The sequence below is a fragment of the Bos indicus x Bos taurus genome, chromosome 17 (assembly GCF_003369695.1).
Source record: "Bos indicus x Bos taurus breed Angus x Brahman F1 hybrid chromosome 17, Bos_hybrid_MaternalHap_v2.0, whole genome shotgun sequence".
NCBI lineage: Eukaryota > Metazoa > Chordata > Mammalia > Artiodactyla > Bovidae > Bos > Bos indicus x Bos taurus.
The window spans coordinates 1,010,364-1,027,868 of NC_040092.1; the positions used below are offsets into that span (position 1 = coordinate 1,010,364).

A 17,505-nucleotide genomic window follows, 5' to 3' on the forward strand; every position below is an offset into this window, starting at 1 on the left:
CAGCGCAGCTCAGCCGCCTGTCTCCCCTGCCCCCGGGTCTGCTCGCCAGCCGCCGGGAGAGCGCCCGCGTGCTGCACGCGGCGGCCCCTCCCCTCGGGGGTTCACACTCTGCTTCGCCCCGCCCCTCCCAGAGTGGGCTGGCTTCACCGGCGGCGCGCGCTGAGCCCTCGGGCAGGTGTGGAGCAGCTCACCGGTTAGCCTTGCTCCTCCGACCCGACAGCCGGTCCCCCGAGCAGGGGAGAGCTGCCAGGCCCGCCTCTGAGCGAGCGCCCTGGCCCCCCCGCCCCTCCCCACGGCGGGCACGAGCCTCCCGAGCCGCTGCGATCTGCTCTGCTGCCCTGAATAAAAGTGCTCTGGGACACGGTCTGCTCGTGTGGGTTTGTCTCTTCCTTTCTGGGGGTAGGGCTGCATGGGTCTCCAGGAGAGAGGTGCAGACACTTTCTGGCCAGGCCCCGGACAGCAGAAGGGACATCCGGGGCGTCAGGGGAGGAGGGGACACTGACCTCTGGACGTGCGTCACCTCAGCCACACTTAACAGAGAAGCAGACTGCGGGCCTGAGTAGGGTGCCTCCTGGAAGGAGGCTGGGGAGCTGGTGAGGGTGTGCACAGGGAGGGGCCAGGCCAGTTCCCTGAATTCCTGCCCCGCAGCCCTGGGACTGCAGCCTTCGGGCTGGCTCAGCAGCAGGCCTGCTGGGGCCCTGACAGAGTTCTCCACTGGGGCCCCTGCCCTGGGGTCTGACACCAGCTGAGACCCCGACAGCTCAGCCTGCAGGTGGCAGGGGGAACTTCCGGGGCGTCGTTTCAGCAGGAGGTGAGGCGGCCGGCGCCTTCCCTTGATCATCAGTGGGGAGCCCCGACTCGGGGCCACCCCGGGCCCCGTCACCCTGCTTTCACAGAGGGGCCCGGCCAGGGGCCCCCACGACCAGTCACAGCCCCTCCCCGAAGCCTGAGACCCCCTCCGCTCCCTGCCCTCAGCGGCCCCCAGTCTCATCTTCCTCACTCTCAATACGCTTCACCTGTGTCTGCTCGGCCTGGCGTCTGGCCCCTCCTGCTCCCTGGGCTCTTCTGCCCAGGCCCCTGGACTTGGTGGGCTCCTGTCTGCACAGGGAGGCCCGCGTCCTGCTCCCGCTGTCCTCCCCAGCAGCACGTCTGTGCGGCACCCTGCTGGGCATCCCTGAGCCTCAGTTGCTCCCACCATCTGCAGCGGCTCCTCCCCGCCCACTCCCCCACCCCGCCAGGAGCGCAGCTGAGTGAAGCCCAGTCCTCACACAGCGCAGTGCCGGCAGGCTCTGTGTGGGAAACGCCGTCTTCCTGTGTGCCTGGCCGGCGGGTGCTGTGAGCCACGCCACGGAGCTTTGTCCTCCCACTCCCATGGCAGCCCGAGTCTCACGCCTGTCCCACTGTGTGTAGAGACCGTGGGCTCCTTGCAGGCTGTGTCCCAGCCGCCCTGTGCCTGGTGGACCGTGGGTAACGGCGAATCCCTCGTCTGAGCCGTCCTGAGCACAGCAGCTTGGACACGAGCAATACCCGCCGTGGGATCAGACCCACCCTCCGTCTCCTCATCCCAGTCGCCGGGGGCCTCTGCTCCTCTCGCTCTGGCTCCCTGGTGACAGTAGCCTCTCCTGCAGACCCTCCAGCTCCCGTCACCCACACTCTGTCCTGGGCCAAGGGCTGCACAGCCAGCTCCTCTCAGAGCAGCAGACCCCCTCCCCCTCCAGGGAGCAGACACAGACCCCGGTGGGTGGGGCAGGATGAGAGGGAGAAAAGGGCCCACAGCTGGAGAAGTCAAGTTTCAAGGAAGATGGGGAGGAGCTGGAACCAGAAAGGGGCTGAAGCCACCAGTCGGGATGAGCCCTGCCCTCACGTGGTCAGTGCAGCGGGCTCTTCTGGCCCTGGTGGCTGCCTGACCCAGGCTAAGGCCCAGCGCGTGTTGAGTCAGTGAGCAGGCAGCCTCACAGCTGCGCCCCCTTCTCTGGGTCTGCAAAATGGGGGCACCGGCGCTGTGACGTGACACTCCGTGAGACGAGGACCACGCGGGGCTCCGCCTGCTTCCGGCACCACCCTTGACCCAGGCCCTGGGAGCCCCACCCACAGGGCATCCACGCGACATGAGGGACCCCACGTGCACAGACGACCATTCCTCCTGGGCAAACGTAAAACACTCCTGCAGGCTTGCAGGACCTTCTCAGGCCCGCCCCCTGGGGCGGCAAAGGACTGCTGACTTAGGCCTCCCCCAGAACTGTAGCCTGCGAGAGATTCTTCCAACCCCCACTACCTCTCCCCAAAGAAGAGGATGAAGAGAGCCGAGGCACGGGCAGAGCCAAGGTGGACCACATTGCTGACCGCTCCTGGGAGAGTGACCTCAGGGGCCCAGAGTGGCGTGCTCTTGTGTGTGGGAAGGTTCCTGGGCCTAGTTCACGGGAAACATGCTACTTTATTAACACAGCCACCTCTGCTCCGAGTGCCTACACAAGGATGATGCCAGTGGTGTGATGGCCCCCACGCCTGGTAGGGCCCAGGCCCAGAGGTCACGGCTGCCCCCCACAGCCAGAGTGCTTGCAGAAGCTTGGCCACACCCCGCGCCATGAGGACCTGGGCCCAGAGGTGACAGTGTCCCAGCCCAGAAACGCGGGCTCTGGGGCCGGGTTTCCTTCCCGCGTGCCAAGGACATGAACGCTCAGCTGTCTGCCAGGGTCACGGTGGGGAGGGCTCCACAAAGGGTTCCCGAGCGGCTCTGCTGGCAGCCCCCTCTCCGGGCCTCTTGCCGTCTAGGTCTTCCAGGGTGCAGAGCTGCACACCGTCCTGGGCAAGCTGAGCCCGCAGTGCGGGCGCCGTGAGGACACGCAGCTCATGCAGGCGATCCAAAGAGCAGGAGAAGGCGTCGGGGCCCTCCCCGCAGCCCCCAAGAGGAGGCACGCTTGGGTAGCCAGGGTGTGCCATCAGCTCGGCCGTCACTGCCTGGCCAGTGGGCACACCTTCCAGGGCCCGAGCCAGCGCCTCCAGCACTCGGTGCGCGGACATATTCCGACCGCAGGTGCTCAGGCCCACGAAGACGTCGGTCCACCTGTGGGTGCCAGGGCAGCAGCAGCAGGACCAAAGGGTCTTGGTGGCCAGGGCTAGGCCAGGGACCCCGGCAACTGGGGTGTGGGCAACGCGGGAGGAGGCCTGACCCCCGTCGAGATTAAGAAATGGGGAGGGGGGCACAGCCAGCCAGACGCACAGGGCTGGAGGGGGTTGCGCCAGGGGGCTGGGGGCCTTACCGAAGGCCATGGTGGACAAAGGGACCGATGGCGGCGCGGGCGTCTTGCTCCACGGCGCCGGCAAAGGCGCGCGCTGGGGCCTCCAGCCAGGCGCAGCCGTCCACCCCGCGCTCCAGCGGCAGCCTAGTGAAGCGCACTCCGCAGGCCTGCAGGGCCTCGGCGAACACCCGGCACACGCCTGCGGGCGGGCCGGGCGGAGTCAGGGCGAGGCACGTGCCGCACACTCCCACCCCGGCGTGGGAGCCCCGCCCCGCGCACCTGGGAGCACGTGCACGTGCTGGTGGCCGTCCACGTGAGTAGGGTCCCTGCCCAGTAACTCCCGGAAGCGGCTCAGCTGGGCCTCCAGCTCTTCTCGCACCTGGAGGGCGAAGGTGAGTTATCTAGCGCGCGTCCGGGAGCAGCTCCCCATGGGACCCCGTCCCCGCGCTCCGCTGCGATCGTCCCTGCGTCTGAACCAGGGAGGCATCCGGCGCTCCAGTCCAGCCCGTAATGGTCCAGGGCACCCTCGCGGCGCAGCCCTGAGCGTCTTCCTGCAGCCGCACCTGCGCACCTGGGGCAAGATCACTTCTCCAGCCGCCACCGCCCGCCGGAATCCCATCTTGCCGAGGAAGAAGCCCTCGGAGCCGATCAGCGAAGAGGCGCCATGGCGGGCCGGGCCCACGGGGCGGCCCTCGGACAGGTTGGCGTGGAGGCCCGTGGGGATCTGGTGCCTGCGGGCGGAGCGCGAGCAGGGAGCATCGGCGGCGCGGACGGCGGTCCCCGAGCCCGCCCCGGACCGTGCAGGAGGGCCGCCACTCACCTGCGGGCCAGTTCAGCCGCGCTCTCGGCGGCCGAACCGTTGACCAGCAGGGACACGCTGGTGACAGCCCCGGCCAGGAAGGCTTCCACAATGCCCTCGTCGCGCCGCGGGCAGTAGCCAAAGTCGTCTGCCGTGACCACCAGCCGCACGCGAAGCCGGGCCATGGGGCCTCCGTCCGCAGGACGCGCGAGGGTTCGAGCGCGCGAGCGGACGGTCCAGGCCCCGCCCCCGACGTCGCCCGAGGCCCCGCCCCGACGCACGCGCCCGCGCTCGGCCTTTGTTCTCGCCGCCTGCCGGTCCCGGGGGTCCCTGCAAGCCGGGTGCCCCGCCCCACCCCGAGCGCGGGACTTGCAGCGACTGCAAAAATGTCTCATATGTAAAACGGAAAAATCAAACCTGGGGGAAAAAAAAAAAACCAACCCTCTTACCCTCCCCCAAGGTCACCACTGTTCACTTTCTGGGTCATGTCTCCTGGTATTTTTTTTTCTCTAATAAATACACCCAAGCTTTCTGCTCTTCCACCCCAAAGTATTTTGGTTTGTTGTTTGAGGAGACAATGATCACATCAGTGGCATTCCATCGTCGTAGTTTCTTTTCTTTTCTTTTTTTTGATACTATGAACTTTTTCATGTCTTTATTAGCTAACTATTTCTTTTACAAATTGCTTATTTGTCTTTTGTTGATTTTTTGAAACGAGGCTTTTTCTTGACTTGTAAAAGCTCTGAACAAAGAGAAAGCCTGTACCAATGGTTTTATTTGAGAAGGCATCCGTCCCAGCTTCCATCTCTTGAGCCCTGTGTCAGGACACAACTTTACATTTTCGTGACCTCCTTTTTTTCCTCTGTGATCCAGAAAAACTTTCCTTACCAATGACTTTACAGTCACCATGGTTGACAGCCAGCGTTTTCATTTGGCGAGACTGGGAAGTGCAGTACCTGAGTCCAGCCCGTGAGGTGGGTGACGTCATTCCTGCGTTACAGATGAGGGCACTGCGGCTCAGAGAGGGCTAGTGTGTTGGCCTGTGTGACTCTGCGGGCATCAGTGGAGCTGGGACTGCCCTCCGGAGCGCTGGCCTGCCTCTGGTCGGCTCTGGTCCTCTGCGCCGTGCTTGCCCTCGGGGCGGAAAGGGCAGAGCTGAGCTGGAGAATAACAGTTAACACCCACCTCTGTGGGGCGCAGTAAGAACTGGAGGCCTTAAAGAGTCGTCCTTCACCAGGCCCTCGGCATAAGGATGATCGTATTCAATTTTGTTCAGTCGCTCAGTTGTGTCCGATACTTTGTGACCCCATGGACTGCAGCTCACCAGGCTTCCCTGTCCTTTACCATCTCCCAGAGTTTGCTCAAATTCATATCCATTGAGTCGGTGATGCTTGTCTAACCAGCTCATCCTCTGCCACCCCTTTCTTTCACCCTCAACTATCAGGCTCTTTTTCAGTGAGTCAGCTTTTCCTATCAGGTGGCCAAAGAGTTTCAGCTTCAGCATCAGTCCTTCCAGCGAATATTCAAGGTTGATTTCCTTTTAGGATGAACTGTTTTGATCTCCTTGCAGTCCAAGGGACTCTCAGGAGTCTTCTCTGTCACCACAATTTGAAAGCATCAATTCTTCGGTGTTCAGCCTTCTTTATGGTCCATTTCTCACATCTGTACATGACTACTGGAAAACCATAGCTTTGACTAGACGGACCTTTGTCAACAAAGTGTTCAATAGTGATGACTAGATTGTGGGACTTCAATCATCCTTCTCCACTGGGAAGCTGGTCCTGGAAAGTCTAGAGGCCCTGAGGTACTCGATTGGAAGGATGAAATTCACATTTATTGAGCACCTACTGATATTAGAAAGATCATAGAATAGGGGTGAGAACCACAATTCCTAACTCCAGGGAGCATGAACTGATAGTCCATTAACCACATGGTGTGGCAAAGTGTGGGATGGGGTTTGTGGTCATTTGGTTGGGGGGACGAGCCTTCTGGGAAGGCTTCTCCTAGGAGGTGACACCTGGATGGATTGCATTAGGAAGAGCCTTGGGGCAGACAGGTAGGAGAGAGAGAGGAGGGCAAGATTTACAGGTTTTATAAGAGTGCCAGTGTTGTAGGAAGATTAACTTCATCTCCAAACCCGTGTGAAAAGTCACTCAGCTCCACTTACGGAGACGGAGCAGGCGACTAGAGGGGTTGAGTTGCCCCCGCGGGAAACCCCGGAGCTGGGAGTTGATGCTGATCTGTGATTTAAGAGGCGGGATTCCTTCCAGTCCGCCAGGGACAGAAGCTGGGATGTCCACACTGGGCGAGTGGAGGACAGTCTGCGAGCAGGAGCCCAGGACAACTCAGGGACCAGAGAGAAGCCGAGGAAGGTGCTTGTGTCACCTGGGGGGCAGGCGGTGGCTTCGTCTCTCAGGCTCCCCCTCCAAACCGGGTCTCCAGCGCCGACTAGAAATGTGGGCGGGCCAAAGCCGGAGCCTGAGGGAGGGGCCCCGCGGGCCCCGCCCCAACCATTGTGCCGCGGGAGCCGGCGAGCGAGCGGCGTGGCGCAGGCCAATCAGGACGCGGGATGCAAATGAAAAGGCCCCCGGGCGGCCCCGAGCTGCTCGGACGCCCTGCGGAGGGCTCGGACCGCAGCGGAGCGCGAGCCCAGGGGTCACCGGCTTGGTGAGTGGGTTGCCGGGGGCCCGGGTCGGACGCCGGGGCCAGGAGGACGGAGGGCGGGCGCAACCGGGCTAAGAGATGACTCTGGACACGGACGTGGCTGAGACGCGCAGGGGCTCCGAGCAGAGGACCTGCCGGACCTGTGAAGGACGCGGGGTGCAGAAAGCCGGGGACCAGCGGTCCACGGACTGACGGGGACACCGACCCATGGAGGGCGGGGGGCACACTCATGCCATATCCCCGCCCGGCGCAGACAGGAATCCGCGGTTTCACCGCGCAACCGAAGAGAGAGGAGGAGGCCAGCGGGCCCGGCCATCGGCACCATGGCCAGCTGCCGCCACCATTCGGGCTACCTGGCGGACGATGAGGCCGGCCACCCTACCTACGTGGCCCGGGTAAGTGGGGAACCCACCGTGTTCCCCAGTAGCCCACAGCCCCCCCGCTCCCCCCGCCCCCGTTTCTCATCCCCCACGGATGTCCTCTCTGGGCCGCATAGTGACCTGTTGTCTTCAGCACTCCGCCGCCGCCCTGCTGGGTCCTGGTCACCTCTGTCAGTCTCTTTCCCTGTGCCCACCCCCCCCCGACCCCCAGGGGCCTGGGAGGACCCCAGAGTGAGAACAGAGTCTCCTGAGGGCCTCTGGCTGGAGATGCAGCAGCCGCTATGGGGCGCACAGGGCTCAGGACCGCAGGTGGTCTGAGGAGACCGGCAGTGGGGCAGTGCCGAGAGGTTTTGTGGTTGCCCAGTCATGCCCTGGGTGAGGGCACAAGCGGGCTTTCAGACTGCCCAGCCACATCTTGTGTATGTGAAGCGTACACGTCAGGGAAGCTTCAGGGCCACCCTGAACGGACCCCCATTCTGCAAGAGAGGGACCTCAAGAGAGGGCATCGTGCCTGAAGCTGGCAGAGCCAGGGTCCAGAGCCTGAGCTGCCTGGCTCCAAAACCCCGTTCATTTTACTGCCCAGTCCCCACCCAGCTCCTGGTGCCCTAGGAGGACCCCCGGGAACACCTTCCCCCGCCATGGGGCATCCTTGCCCACCCTGACATGCCTGTCTGCTCAGGTGCAGCCACCTAAGAAGTCACTGTTCTCGGAAATGGGCCACGCCTCCAAGCCGGGCCACAGGCCACACCCGCCTTCCTCGCATGACCCCTCTGGCAGTTCAGGCCGCTGCAGAAACCGTCAGGGCCCTCGACCCTTTAGGAGCTTCCTGGATTTCCTTGTCGAGGGTCAGGTGCTGGAAAGCCTGCAGACGGTGGTGGAGGAGGCAACGGAGCGCATGGCCACCGTGAAGACCGAGGCGGGAGTGCCGCTGGTGGAGGTGCAGGACCCCGTTGAGGTGCCGAGGGGCGGGCGCCGGGCGCGGGCCCGGCCCAGCCTCAGCACCCTCCGCCGGCACCGCGCCCGGCCCGGCCTCTGCGTGGGGCGCCCCAACAATTACCCCTCCCGCTCTAGCTCCATGTCCGACTCCCGCAGCAGCTGCACAGCCGCCGACTGGCCGGGCTGCCACAGCCGGGACAGCGACCTGGGCTCCCAGGGCCTGGGCCGACTGCCACCCGTGACGGACCAACTCCTGCTGGAGAAGAGCCTCAAACGGCTGCTGCAGCTGGAGAACCGAGGGGTGAGGTCAGGGGCTGCGGACCCGGTGGGGGGGTGCGGGGCTGACCCCAGCCGGGAGCCCAGCACCAGGCCTTGCTTGGCCGCCCGCGGACATCTCTGAGGGTTCCCCTTCTCTCTGCAGAGAGGCCTGGGGCAGGCCTCCTCCCACGGGGACTCGCTGCTGTGGGACTCGCTGGACAGCCAGAGCAGCACCCAGTGGACCGTAGAGCAGCCCCTGTCGTGGTTCTCAGGCCCGCTGGGCTCGAGCTGGGACACGCACGAATCGTCAGAGCTTGGGCCCACGGAGCGCGAGCTGGGCTTCCTCAGGCGGCAGCTGAACAAGGAGATGAGATCCCTGCTGAGCCAGCCGGCGTCGTTTGAGCTGCCTGGCTACTCTACGCTCCGCGAGCCCCATCGGACGCTGGACTTCCTGGCCGAGCACCACCTCTTCCCCGCCCTGCAGAACGTGGTCAACCGGGCCGTAGAGAAGCTCAGCGGCGCCCGCCGCCGCGACGGCGGCCCGCTCTTCCCGTCGGAATGGGAGACCGCCCGGGAGTCCGACTCCAAGGTGGCCACGCCCACGGACGGGGAGGAGCTCTACGAGTCACCGCCCACCACGGCCTCCAGCCCCCGGACCGAGCAAAGGAAGAGCCAGCACAAGGGTCGCGCCAAGGCCAAGGAAGGTGGCTCTCCCGTGCCAAGCCCTCAAGTGGCCACCAGGTTCCGGCTTGAGGTGACAGACACTGAAGAGCCCAAGGTTTCTCCATCCCTCCCCAAGCAGGAGGGGCTGGACCGGGACCCCAGAGTACAGAAACCGTCCATTCCCGCCTCGGAGCCCCTGAGCTCGCGGGCCCAGCCCTGGCAGAGCCCGCACCTCGCCGCGCCCGCGCCCTGGGAGGTGGCGGAGGCGCCCTTCAGGCTGACCCGCAGCGCCCCCCGGGCCTTGGTTCCGCTGGCCTCTCCCCACCCCTCGTCTTCGAACCCCTTCTCGGCGCTGTCACCCCACCCCTCTGCGCTCAGGGGCCCCTCTCCATCTCGGGTCCTGCCGGAGCGGGAGGTGACCTCCTCCAGATTGGGGCCTGGGGTCTTGGGGCCAGGGCTGCAGTGGAAGGGGTCCTATCGCCACCGCTCCTAGCCACCACTACTGTTACTGAAAAAGGACCCAGGTTTCTTGCCAGGCCCTTGTGGGCACCACCTGAGCCGGGGGTGGGGTGGGGGGCTGTGAGCTAACGAGTGAGCCCAGAGTCTGGTCCTAGCCACTGCCACGTGTTGTCAAAGATGAATAAAGGCTATTTTTTATTCTGGGTATTTTTTTTTTTTTAAGGTTTGTACGTGAGTCTCGGAGGCCCTCCCAGAAGGGGAAGGTCCTGTCCCTTGCGGACAGCAGCCTGAGCCCAGAGTAGGGCCCTGTGTCTGAGGCCTACCCGCTGTGGTCCTGCCGTCCAGGGTGGGACTCTCCAAGCGAGTCTGCAGGCTGAGAGGGCGGTCCTCGGGCAGAGTGTGGAGAGAGGACGTGGGTGGCCTCACCCTGGCGGCTCCTCTGCGTGGCCCCCAGCCTGCTTTCACCCCATCGGGGTTCAGGCACGCTTCCCTCCTCTGAACCCCGGCCTGGGTGAGGGTCGTGCAGACCCCCTTTTGACTACATGGGGACTGAGGTCACTGGCCTGGCCCTGGGCCTGACTGACCAGGGTGGGTCGGCACATGGGACCCCAGCCCAGCTCTCCAATGGGCCAGTGGAGCCGACCTGGTGAGGCCACACCCAGTGTGGAGCGGGCGATGTGCCGTGTGGGTGCTGCGGAGGATGCTCTGGGTGGGAGGGAAGCCAGAGGGCAGGCAGGGATGGATGACCTGTCTCCCTCACCCTCCCCCGACTCCTGCGCAGAGCCCCGGCTGCAAGTTCAGCAAGAAGAAGCCGCTGCCCTCCATCCTGTCCAGGTCCAGCAGCGTGTCCCAGCTCTCCAACCCCTGGCATGAGGAGCTCATCGACTACCTGAAGGATCAGGCCGTGTCCCTGCTCGTCCACAAGTACAGCTTTGAGAAGAGCCTCGCTGACCAGCTGGGCTTCATCTCCTTCCCGGTCACCGAGGTGCTCATGGACCTCTACCTGGGCTTCAAGAAGGTGAAGGGCTCACACGTCCGCCTGTCCTCCACGGTCGACTGGCACTGCCTGCTGCGCCAGCTGGAGGAGGCCGAGTCCAGCCAGCGCTCGTCCCGGCTGGCGTTCCGGGCCCCCGACCGACCGACCTCCCAGCACAGCACCCCCCGGCGAGGCATGGGGACCCCCGCCACACCCTCCGAGGTCTCCACCAGGGGCCACAGGATCCGGGATAAGCCCACGGGGCCCTCCCGCCTCGACACGAGGCCCAAGGGCTCCCGGCCACACCCCCCACAGGAGCACTCCAGGCCCCCAGAGGCCAAGCGGTTCCTGTCCCCCACCAAGGCCGGCGTGGCCTCCCATCCGTCCGAACAGACAGTGGACATGGAGGACCGGCAGAGCATGGAGGAGGAGGATGAAGAGGAGGAGGAGGAGGAAGATGAACAGGAGGAGGACGAGGAGGAAGACTTCTTTGGAGATGAAGACCAGCCCCAGAGCTCCCAGGAGCCTCCAGGGGAGGCCACAATCAGCTCCCCCATGGCAGGCTCCGGGGCAGGCCCCAGTGACCCCTTGTGAGGCCCCATGCGGCCTCACCACACACTCCATGGCCCACTCCTCCTGCCACCGCTGACCACTGCTGTTGCACCTGCCCTGCCCGAGCAGAGGTCAGAATGGCTGGTACCCACAAGGAGCTTCGCTGAGCCTCTCGTGGGAGCCAACAGGAAAAATAAAGCTTGTGTTGATGCAGCACGGTTTTCCTGTCAGAGATCTCAGATGTCCTTCCACACATCCACCTCTGCCCCCCACCCAGACCCTCCGGTGGGCTGAGCCCCGCCTCCTGGGCAGCTGCCAGTGCCCTGAGCCCTGTGACCTCCTTGGCTCTGCTCCTGGCTCTTCTCTGCCCCAGTCTGAATCTTCCTGGCTCTTCAAACCTCTTGAGAAAGAACAAAAGTGAAAGTCGCTCAGTCCTGTCCGACTCTTTGCGGCCCCATGAACTAAACAGTCCATGGGATGCTCCAGGCCAGAATACTGGAGTGGCCAGCTGTTCTCCTCTCCAGGCAACCTTCCCAACCCAGGGATTGAACCCAGGTCTCCCACGTTGCAGGCAGATTCTTTACCAGCTGAGCCACCAGGGAAGCCTCTTAGGACTCATTGTCTCCACCCACACACTGCCCCTGGGATTATTGCTTCCCCTTCCAGAGAGGGGCGGCTCTGCCAGGACACACACGCCCTCTGCTGGTCAGTCAGGCTGTGGACTGGCTGCCCCTTCCGTAGGGGCCCTGGGCAGAACAGGACAGCTCTCTCTCTCGAAGGGTCTGTGGACTCGGCTGGTACCCTGGTTGGAGGGTCTCACGTCCAAGGCCCTCCCAGAGCTTCTGGCCATCCTGTATCCCCAGCTCAGCACCCTCCTCCCCTCTGCCTTCCTAGGGCTAACCTGGCATCCTCACCCTGACCCTGCCCCTGCAGCTCCAGGGCCTCAGGGAGAGGCACGTTGGCTTCCCTGACTCTATCCCTGGGGTCTCTGCTGCTCTTGGATCAGCAGACAGCTCTTTATTCCAAGCAGCAGTTCTGGAGTCGATGTGCTTTTTTGGGGGGGCCGTGGGATTTTAGCTCCCTGACCAGGGATCAAAGCCACACCCCCTGCAGAAGCAGCAGGAGTCATAACCACTGCACTGCCAGGGATGGCCTGCGCTGGTCTTTGGACACTGTCTTCACCTTGCGGGGAGATTACCTGCTGTGTCCTCACCGTCGTCTGGTCCCAACACAGTGGGAAGCCGTTGGCAGCTTTCAGCAGGCACCTCGTGTGACCTGATTTATGCTTTTTAAGAAAAACCACTTTCTTGGGTGGAGAATGTCTTGGGAGGGGCCTCAGTAGCAGGGAAATCTCAGCGGTGTGGTAGATATCTGGAGGGGGACATGGGGTACGTTGGTTTAGGGTGCTGACAGGGACTCAGGAGACATGCCTTCCAAGCTGTTCGGAGTCAGAGCCATCAAGATGCGTTGGGGTAGATGGGAGGGGTGTGGTGAAGAGAGGAATCAAAGATGAGTCCCCAGTTTGGGGCTTGAAGAGCTTGTGAATTTGTGAACAGGGGTGGCATTACTCAAAATCAGAAGACTAGGGTCGAAGCAGTGGGAAAGAGGCTGCAAGTTCTGGTCTGGTCATACTACATTTGAGATGTTTGTTGGTGTGTCTGGATTGCACTCTAGCCCCTCTGCCTGGGTTGGAGGCCCCTCCAAGCCAGGGTCTACTAAATCCAGGGCAGACAGCATTTTAGACACTGAGTTGTTGAAAAGATCAAGGCACCTTGTCCTACATGGAATTCCAAATAAAGACAATGTTAAGCCTGAAAACTGGGACTTCCCTGGTGGCCCAGTGGTTACGACTCCACACTTCCACCGCAGGGGGCGTGGGTTTGATCCCTGGTCAGGCAACTAACAGCCCACACGCTGATCAGCACCGAGTCAGGGGGAATATGAAAACCGAAAACTAATCCATTGCTGTAATTTAAATGAATCTATCCTGGATTTTCTGAATTCTAAATTCTGGATGTCTGGATGATTTAATCAAACACAGACTTTTTTTTTTTCTCCCTGCTTTGCTGGTGCCCCAAGTGCTGAGCAGTCAGCCGTTTTCTGGGCTGGGCTGAACTGAAGGGCCTAGAAGTCAAGGTAAGAATATTCCACGAATGAATAAATAAACAGCCGTGTAAGTTTCCCGCCTTACAGGACTGAGCAGACAGCTCTCTGAGAAGGCAGTGAGTCCCCAGCCTGGGACACACAGTCACCCAGGCTTGGTTCGCAGTCATTTGGTCTCCCAGGGCTCCGGGTTCCCAAGGCAGCTCAGGGTTTTCTGATGACTGCTAGCCTCTGTATCACAGCTCCCTGCTGCCCTCTGCTGCCCAGTGGCCTAGTGACCATGAGATTCTGCCCAGGAAGGGCCTAGGGAATTCAGAACCTCCAGGGTCCAGGGACACTAAATGTGACCCAATGTCAGGGGGCAGTGGTCGAGCGACTGGAGGATTAGGTCCAGGAACTGAAGGAGCATGTGTCCACTCGTGACCACATAATCTAGTAGTCGAGCAACCTCAAGCCCCTGCAGCTGTGGACCCGGGGTCCGAGGGGGACACCATCACTGAGGGCCAGGGGATCTGGGATCAAGGTGATCGGGTGAACTGGGTTACTGAGCCCGGCGGGCGCTAGAGCGGCGCCCTAGCCGGCAGCCGCCTGGCATCCAGCACTCCCGCGGCTGGGAGCCGCCTGGGCCTCCCCTGGATCCTCATTGGTCAGCCCTCGGAGGCGTGGACCAGTCAAAACGTTCCTCGTGTCGCCAGGGCCCTCCCAGCCGCCGCTCGCCGAAGCTGGGGGCGGGTCTCTCCGGCGCGAACCCAATGGCAGCAGAGGCGGAGCGCCGTGCAGGCCGGCGATTGGCTGCTGCGGCGGGCCCTGTCAGAGTCCGGATTGGCCGGCGGCGGAGACGGAAGCGACCGCGGGCCGAGTCGCCGGACCCCGGCCGGGGCGATGTGGAGCGCGGGCAGCGGTCGAGCTGCGGGCCCGGCGCTGCTGGGTATACTGCTGGCCCTCTCGCTGTCGGGGGGCCGTGCCGCCAAGAGCGACGCGGGGCTCGTGACCTGCGGGTCGGTGCTGAAGCTGTTCAACACGCAGCACCGGGTGCGGCTGCACTCGCACGACATCAAATACGGATCCGGTGCGCGGGCCGGGGCCGGGGCCGCCCGACGGCGGGCTGGGCGCTGGGTCCCCGCGGGCCAGCGGGCTGGGGGTCCTCAGGGCAGGAGGCCGGAAGTTTCGAGGGCGCGGTCGGTACGCCGTTCGGAGCGGCGGACCTGGGAGTGCGACCAGAGGCGGGCGGGGGGCGGGGAGCGCCTTGGGGAGCCGTTGGGTCCCAGGGTCGAGGTCGTCGGGAAAGCGGAGGTTGTCCGGGGCGAGGGTCGGCGTTGCCAAGTTGACGGCCACCCCGGGGATGGGGTGTCGTCCCCAGGCAGCGGCCAGCAGTCGGTGACCGGTGTGGAGGCGTCCGACGACGCCAACAGCTACTGGCGGATCCGCGGCGGCACGGAGGGCGAGTGTCCGCGCGGGTCCCCGGTGCGCTGCGGGCAAGCGGTGAGGCTGACGCACGTGCTCACCGGCAAGAACCTGCACACGCACCACTTCCCGTCGCCGCTGACCAACAACCAGGTGAGCGCCCCTGGCTTGTGAGCGCGGGGCCTGGGCACCTGCTCAGAGCCCCAGCTTTTCTCTGTGAAATGGGAGCGTCAAGTTACAAGCGTTTGCCCGGCGCCCACTCTGGGGACAGAGAGATGACCCCCACCGGCGCCTACCCCCTGGAGCCCTCAGCTCCGCAGGGACACAGCTGGAAGAGCCGTCTGGCTGGAGAGCTCCACTCCTGGGCGGGAGCTGGACCCAGGAGGGGGATCCACACAGCTGTTGCGGTAGAGAATGGGAAACTCCGCGGCGAGGAGGCACTCAGGCCGGCCCTGGAAGGATGAGGAGGAATCCAGGGAGGAGATGGGCGTCTTCCCAGGCCTGGGCAAGAGCCTGTGTGCGAGTTCATCAGAGCTGGGAGGGCGGTGGGGCTGGAACAGAGGGTGGTTGGGGGCTTATCCAAAGAAAAGGATGAGATAATAGAGCCTTGGCTGTCAGGCTGAGAGGCAGACATGATGCTGAGTGCAGGTCAGAGGGTTTAGGACAGAAGGAACTGGAGGAGGAGGGAGGCGGGGAGGTCTTGACTCCTTGGGGGCCAGTGGTCGCCACCCAGGCAGGTGAGATGGGGTGTGCACGTGTTTGAAGAACCCGTGTTGGGGGGACTCGGGGCTGGGGCGGGGGGTGGTCCCAGTTGGCAGCTGTGGAAGCTGAGTCTCAGGGAGACGTACAGGGAAGTGAGTGCCACTGCCAGGCAGGTGCCCACAGGGGACTCAGGGCTCCCTTCGTCGCGACCGCTGTCCTCACCCCGTTTGCCCCCACAGGAGGTGAGCGCCTTTGGGGAGGACGGCGAGGGGGACGACCTGGACCTGTGGACCGTGCGCTGCTCAGGGCAGCACTGGGAGCGGGAGGCCGCCGTGCGCTTCCAGCACGTGGGCACCTCCGTGTTCCTGTCGGTCACTGGCGAGCAGTACGGGAGCCCAATCCGGGGGCAGCATGAGGTGCATGGCATGGCCAGTGCCAGCGCCCACAATAAGTGGAAGGCCATGGAAGGCATCTTCATCAAGCCCAGCCCAGAGGCCCCTGGGGGCCACGATGAGCTCTGAGTGCTGTGGACCAGGGGGTAGAGGGCAGCGGGGGGTGTTGTCTGCAGACGACTCTCGGGGGAGACTTTGGCTTTGTAGGGGTTCTCAAGTGCCTTTATGATTAAAGAATGTTGGTCTGTGGTCGCACTTAACCGTGAGCCTGGGGCTGACCCGAAGCTGCCAGCTGGTCCCACTCAGCATCTCTTCCTCAGTGTGAAAGCTCTGTCTCCAGCACAGCTGGTAGCTGAACCCGTCCAGACCTCTCTGATGCTCTTCTGTGCACTCTCAACACTTCCCAGGGCCATCACAGCCCCCTCCCCCCACCCTCAGATGGCCTGATATGCTCCAGCCCTCGAGCTCCATGAACCTTCCTGATAAGGGCTGGGGTCTCAGCAGATTGCAGGAGCCCTGCTCCCTACCAGTTGGGATGGGCACAAGCTGGCCAGTCCCTCATCCCTTGAAGGGCGTCCCTTCCTCCTGACACCCTTCCCCTGGCAGTTGCGACAGTCTGGACCCTTGCCTTTGACCAAGCACTGGGCCGGGACTCTGCCCATCTGGTGGAGATTCACATCGCAAGATTCGTCTCCGTGCAGATTGGCACCCCACATGCTCAGCTAGCCCCAAACCCTGGAAGCCCTAACAGAACTTCAAAAGATATTGCAAGGGAAGAGAACCACAGAGGACTGCTGCTTGCAGACATCTGAGAAGGCTTCCTGGAAGAAGAGTCACACTTTGAGCTGTCAAAGGGTTGAAACTTGAAGGAACAATAAATCGGCTGGCCCTTGACAGAGGACGGTAATAGCAGTTTTGCTGGTGCGTGGGTGCCCTCTAGAGGTGATGGCAGAGATTACAAGCTGAAGGACTTGAGCTGCTGGGGTTAGAGGGTGCCACTTTCCGGCAGGAGAGGAAGAGCCCAAGGAGAGGCCAGGGGTGGCAACCAGTGGGAAGGGCCTTAGAGGAGAGTGAGCACCTGACTTCTGAGAAGTCAGTTGGCCTTAGGGCATGAGAGAAAAGCTCTAGCCAGTTGTGAAACCTGAGCGGAGGGAGGGTCATGATTACCCCCTTTACTCCCCTGTCCCTTCCCCCAGGAGGTCCTGCTCTGCTCCGACCTTTTGAGCATCCTTTACTACCCTCCACTTCTCTCCCACTGCTCACCTGACCTGAGACAGGCGTGCAGGCAGTTTGTTGGGAAGTGATCCCAGGAAACACTGGGGAAGGAGTGGGGCTGAGAGGAACCCGCAAGGCAGCCGGTAGAACATGCAAGTGGGGGGCACTTATCCAACCAGGGTACCTTCTCTCACTGGCTGAGGGCTGCGGGGCGCTGGGGGTGTCCCTCTGCAGCCCTTCCCACTTGCCCTGGATTCTGCAGCCAGAACGAAGCCCTCAGGCACTGGCGGTGAGCATCCTTTCCATAGAGGTGAGTGCTAACGGGGTGTGGGCGCCTGCAGTGTGGACCACACTGAAAGTCCCAGGGGCGGTCCTCTGGTCTATCCCTGGCCCCACTGGGCTGTGAGAGCCCACTTCTGCCTCTGTTACCGCCCTGCCACAACACACACACAAGTGAGGAGTGTTAGTTAATAGCGGACTCCAACAGTGCACGGGAAGAATCCCCGGGAAATCGAGGCTGAAGCTGTGAGAGCAGGTGAGGTGGCCGCAGGCGGAATGCAGGACAAGACCAAAAATTAAAAGCGCAGCAGCAGCCGATCTCTCGTTTATTGAAAACTAAGTGCCAGGCACTGGGTCAGCGATTTACACAGCGTCTCATCTGCTCCCAGCAACGAATCTATGAAGCACAGCACGTTCAATTATCGTCTTAATTTTTCAGAGGAGGTTTACTGAGGTTGCTAAAGATGCAAACCCAGCTCTGTCT

General features: G+C 62.9%; 3 protein-coding genes across 4 annotated transcripts; 2 read left to right on the plus strand and 1 right to left on the minus strand.

The window, feature by feature from the left end:
- Positions 1-2,414: 2,414 nt before the first annotated feature.
- Positions 2,415-4,482, minus strand: YDJC (YdjC chitooligosaccharide deacetylase homolog). 2 transcript variants are annotated; one of them, XM_027566113.1, is made up of 5 exons: positions 4,060-4,482; positions 3,811-3,970; positions 3,519-3,618; positions 3,261-3,438; positions 2,415-2,831 (listed from the first exon to the last, which is right to left on the minus strand). In XM_027566113.1, the coding sequence occupies exons 1-5, from the start codon at positions 4,431-4,433 to the stop codon at positions 2,678-2,680; spliced, it is 966 nt and encodes a 321-aa protein (XP_027421914.1). In that variant the 5' UTR covers positions 4,434-4,482; the 3' UTR covers positions 2,415-2,677. The 2 variants fall into 2 exon arrangements, with proteins under 2 accessions (XP_027421914.1, XP_027421913.1); XM_027566112.1 differs by having other exon boundaries at positions 2,415-3,064; positions 4,060-4,477.
- A 1,230-nt stretch (positions 4,483-5,712) lies between these two features.
- CCDC116 (coiled-coil domain containing 116) lies at positions 5,713-11,133 on the plus strand. Its single transcript, XM_027566117.1, has 5 exons — positions 5,713-6,705; positions 6,956-7,097; positions 7,762-8,319; positions 8,440-9,030; positions 10,180-11,133. Exons 2-5 carry the CDS (start codon positions 7,026-7,028, stop codon positions 10,966-10,968), a joined length of 2,010 nt encoding a protein of 669 aa, XP_027421918.1. The 5' UTR covers positions 5,713-6,705; positions 6,956-7,025; the 3' UTR covers positions 10,969-11,133.
- Positions 11,134-13,847: 2,714 nt separating this feature from the next.
- Positions 13,848-15,787, plus strand: SDF2L1 (stromal cell derived factor 2 like 1). The gene is made up of 3 exons (XM_027566118.1): positions 13,848-14,098; positions 14,390-14,586; positions 15,375-15,787. Exons 1-3 carry the CDS (start codon positions 13,912-13,914, stop codon positions 15,654-15,656), a joined length of 666 nt encoding a protein of 221 aa, XP_027421919.1. The 5' UTR covers positions 13,848-13,911; the 3' UTR covers positions 15,657-15,787.
- Positions 15,788-17,505: the final 1,718 nt, after the last annotated feature.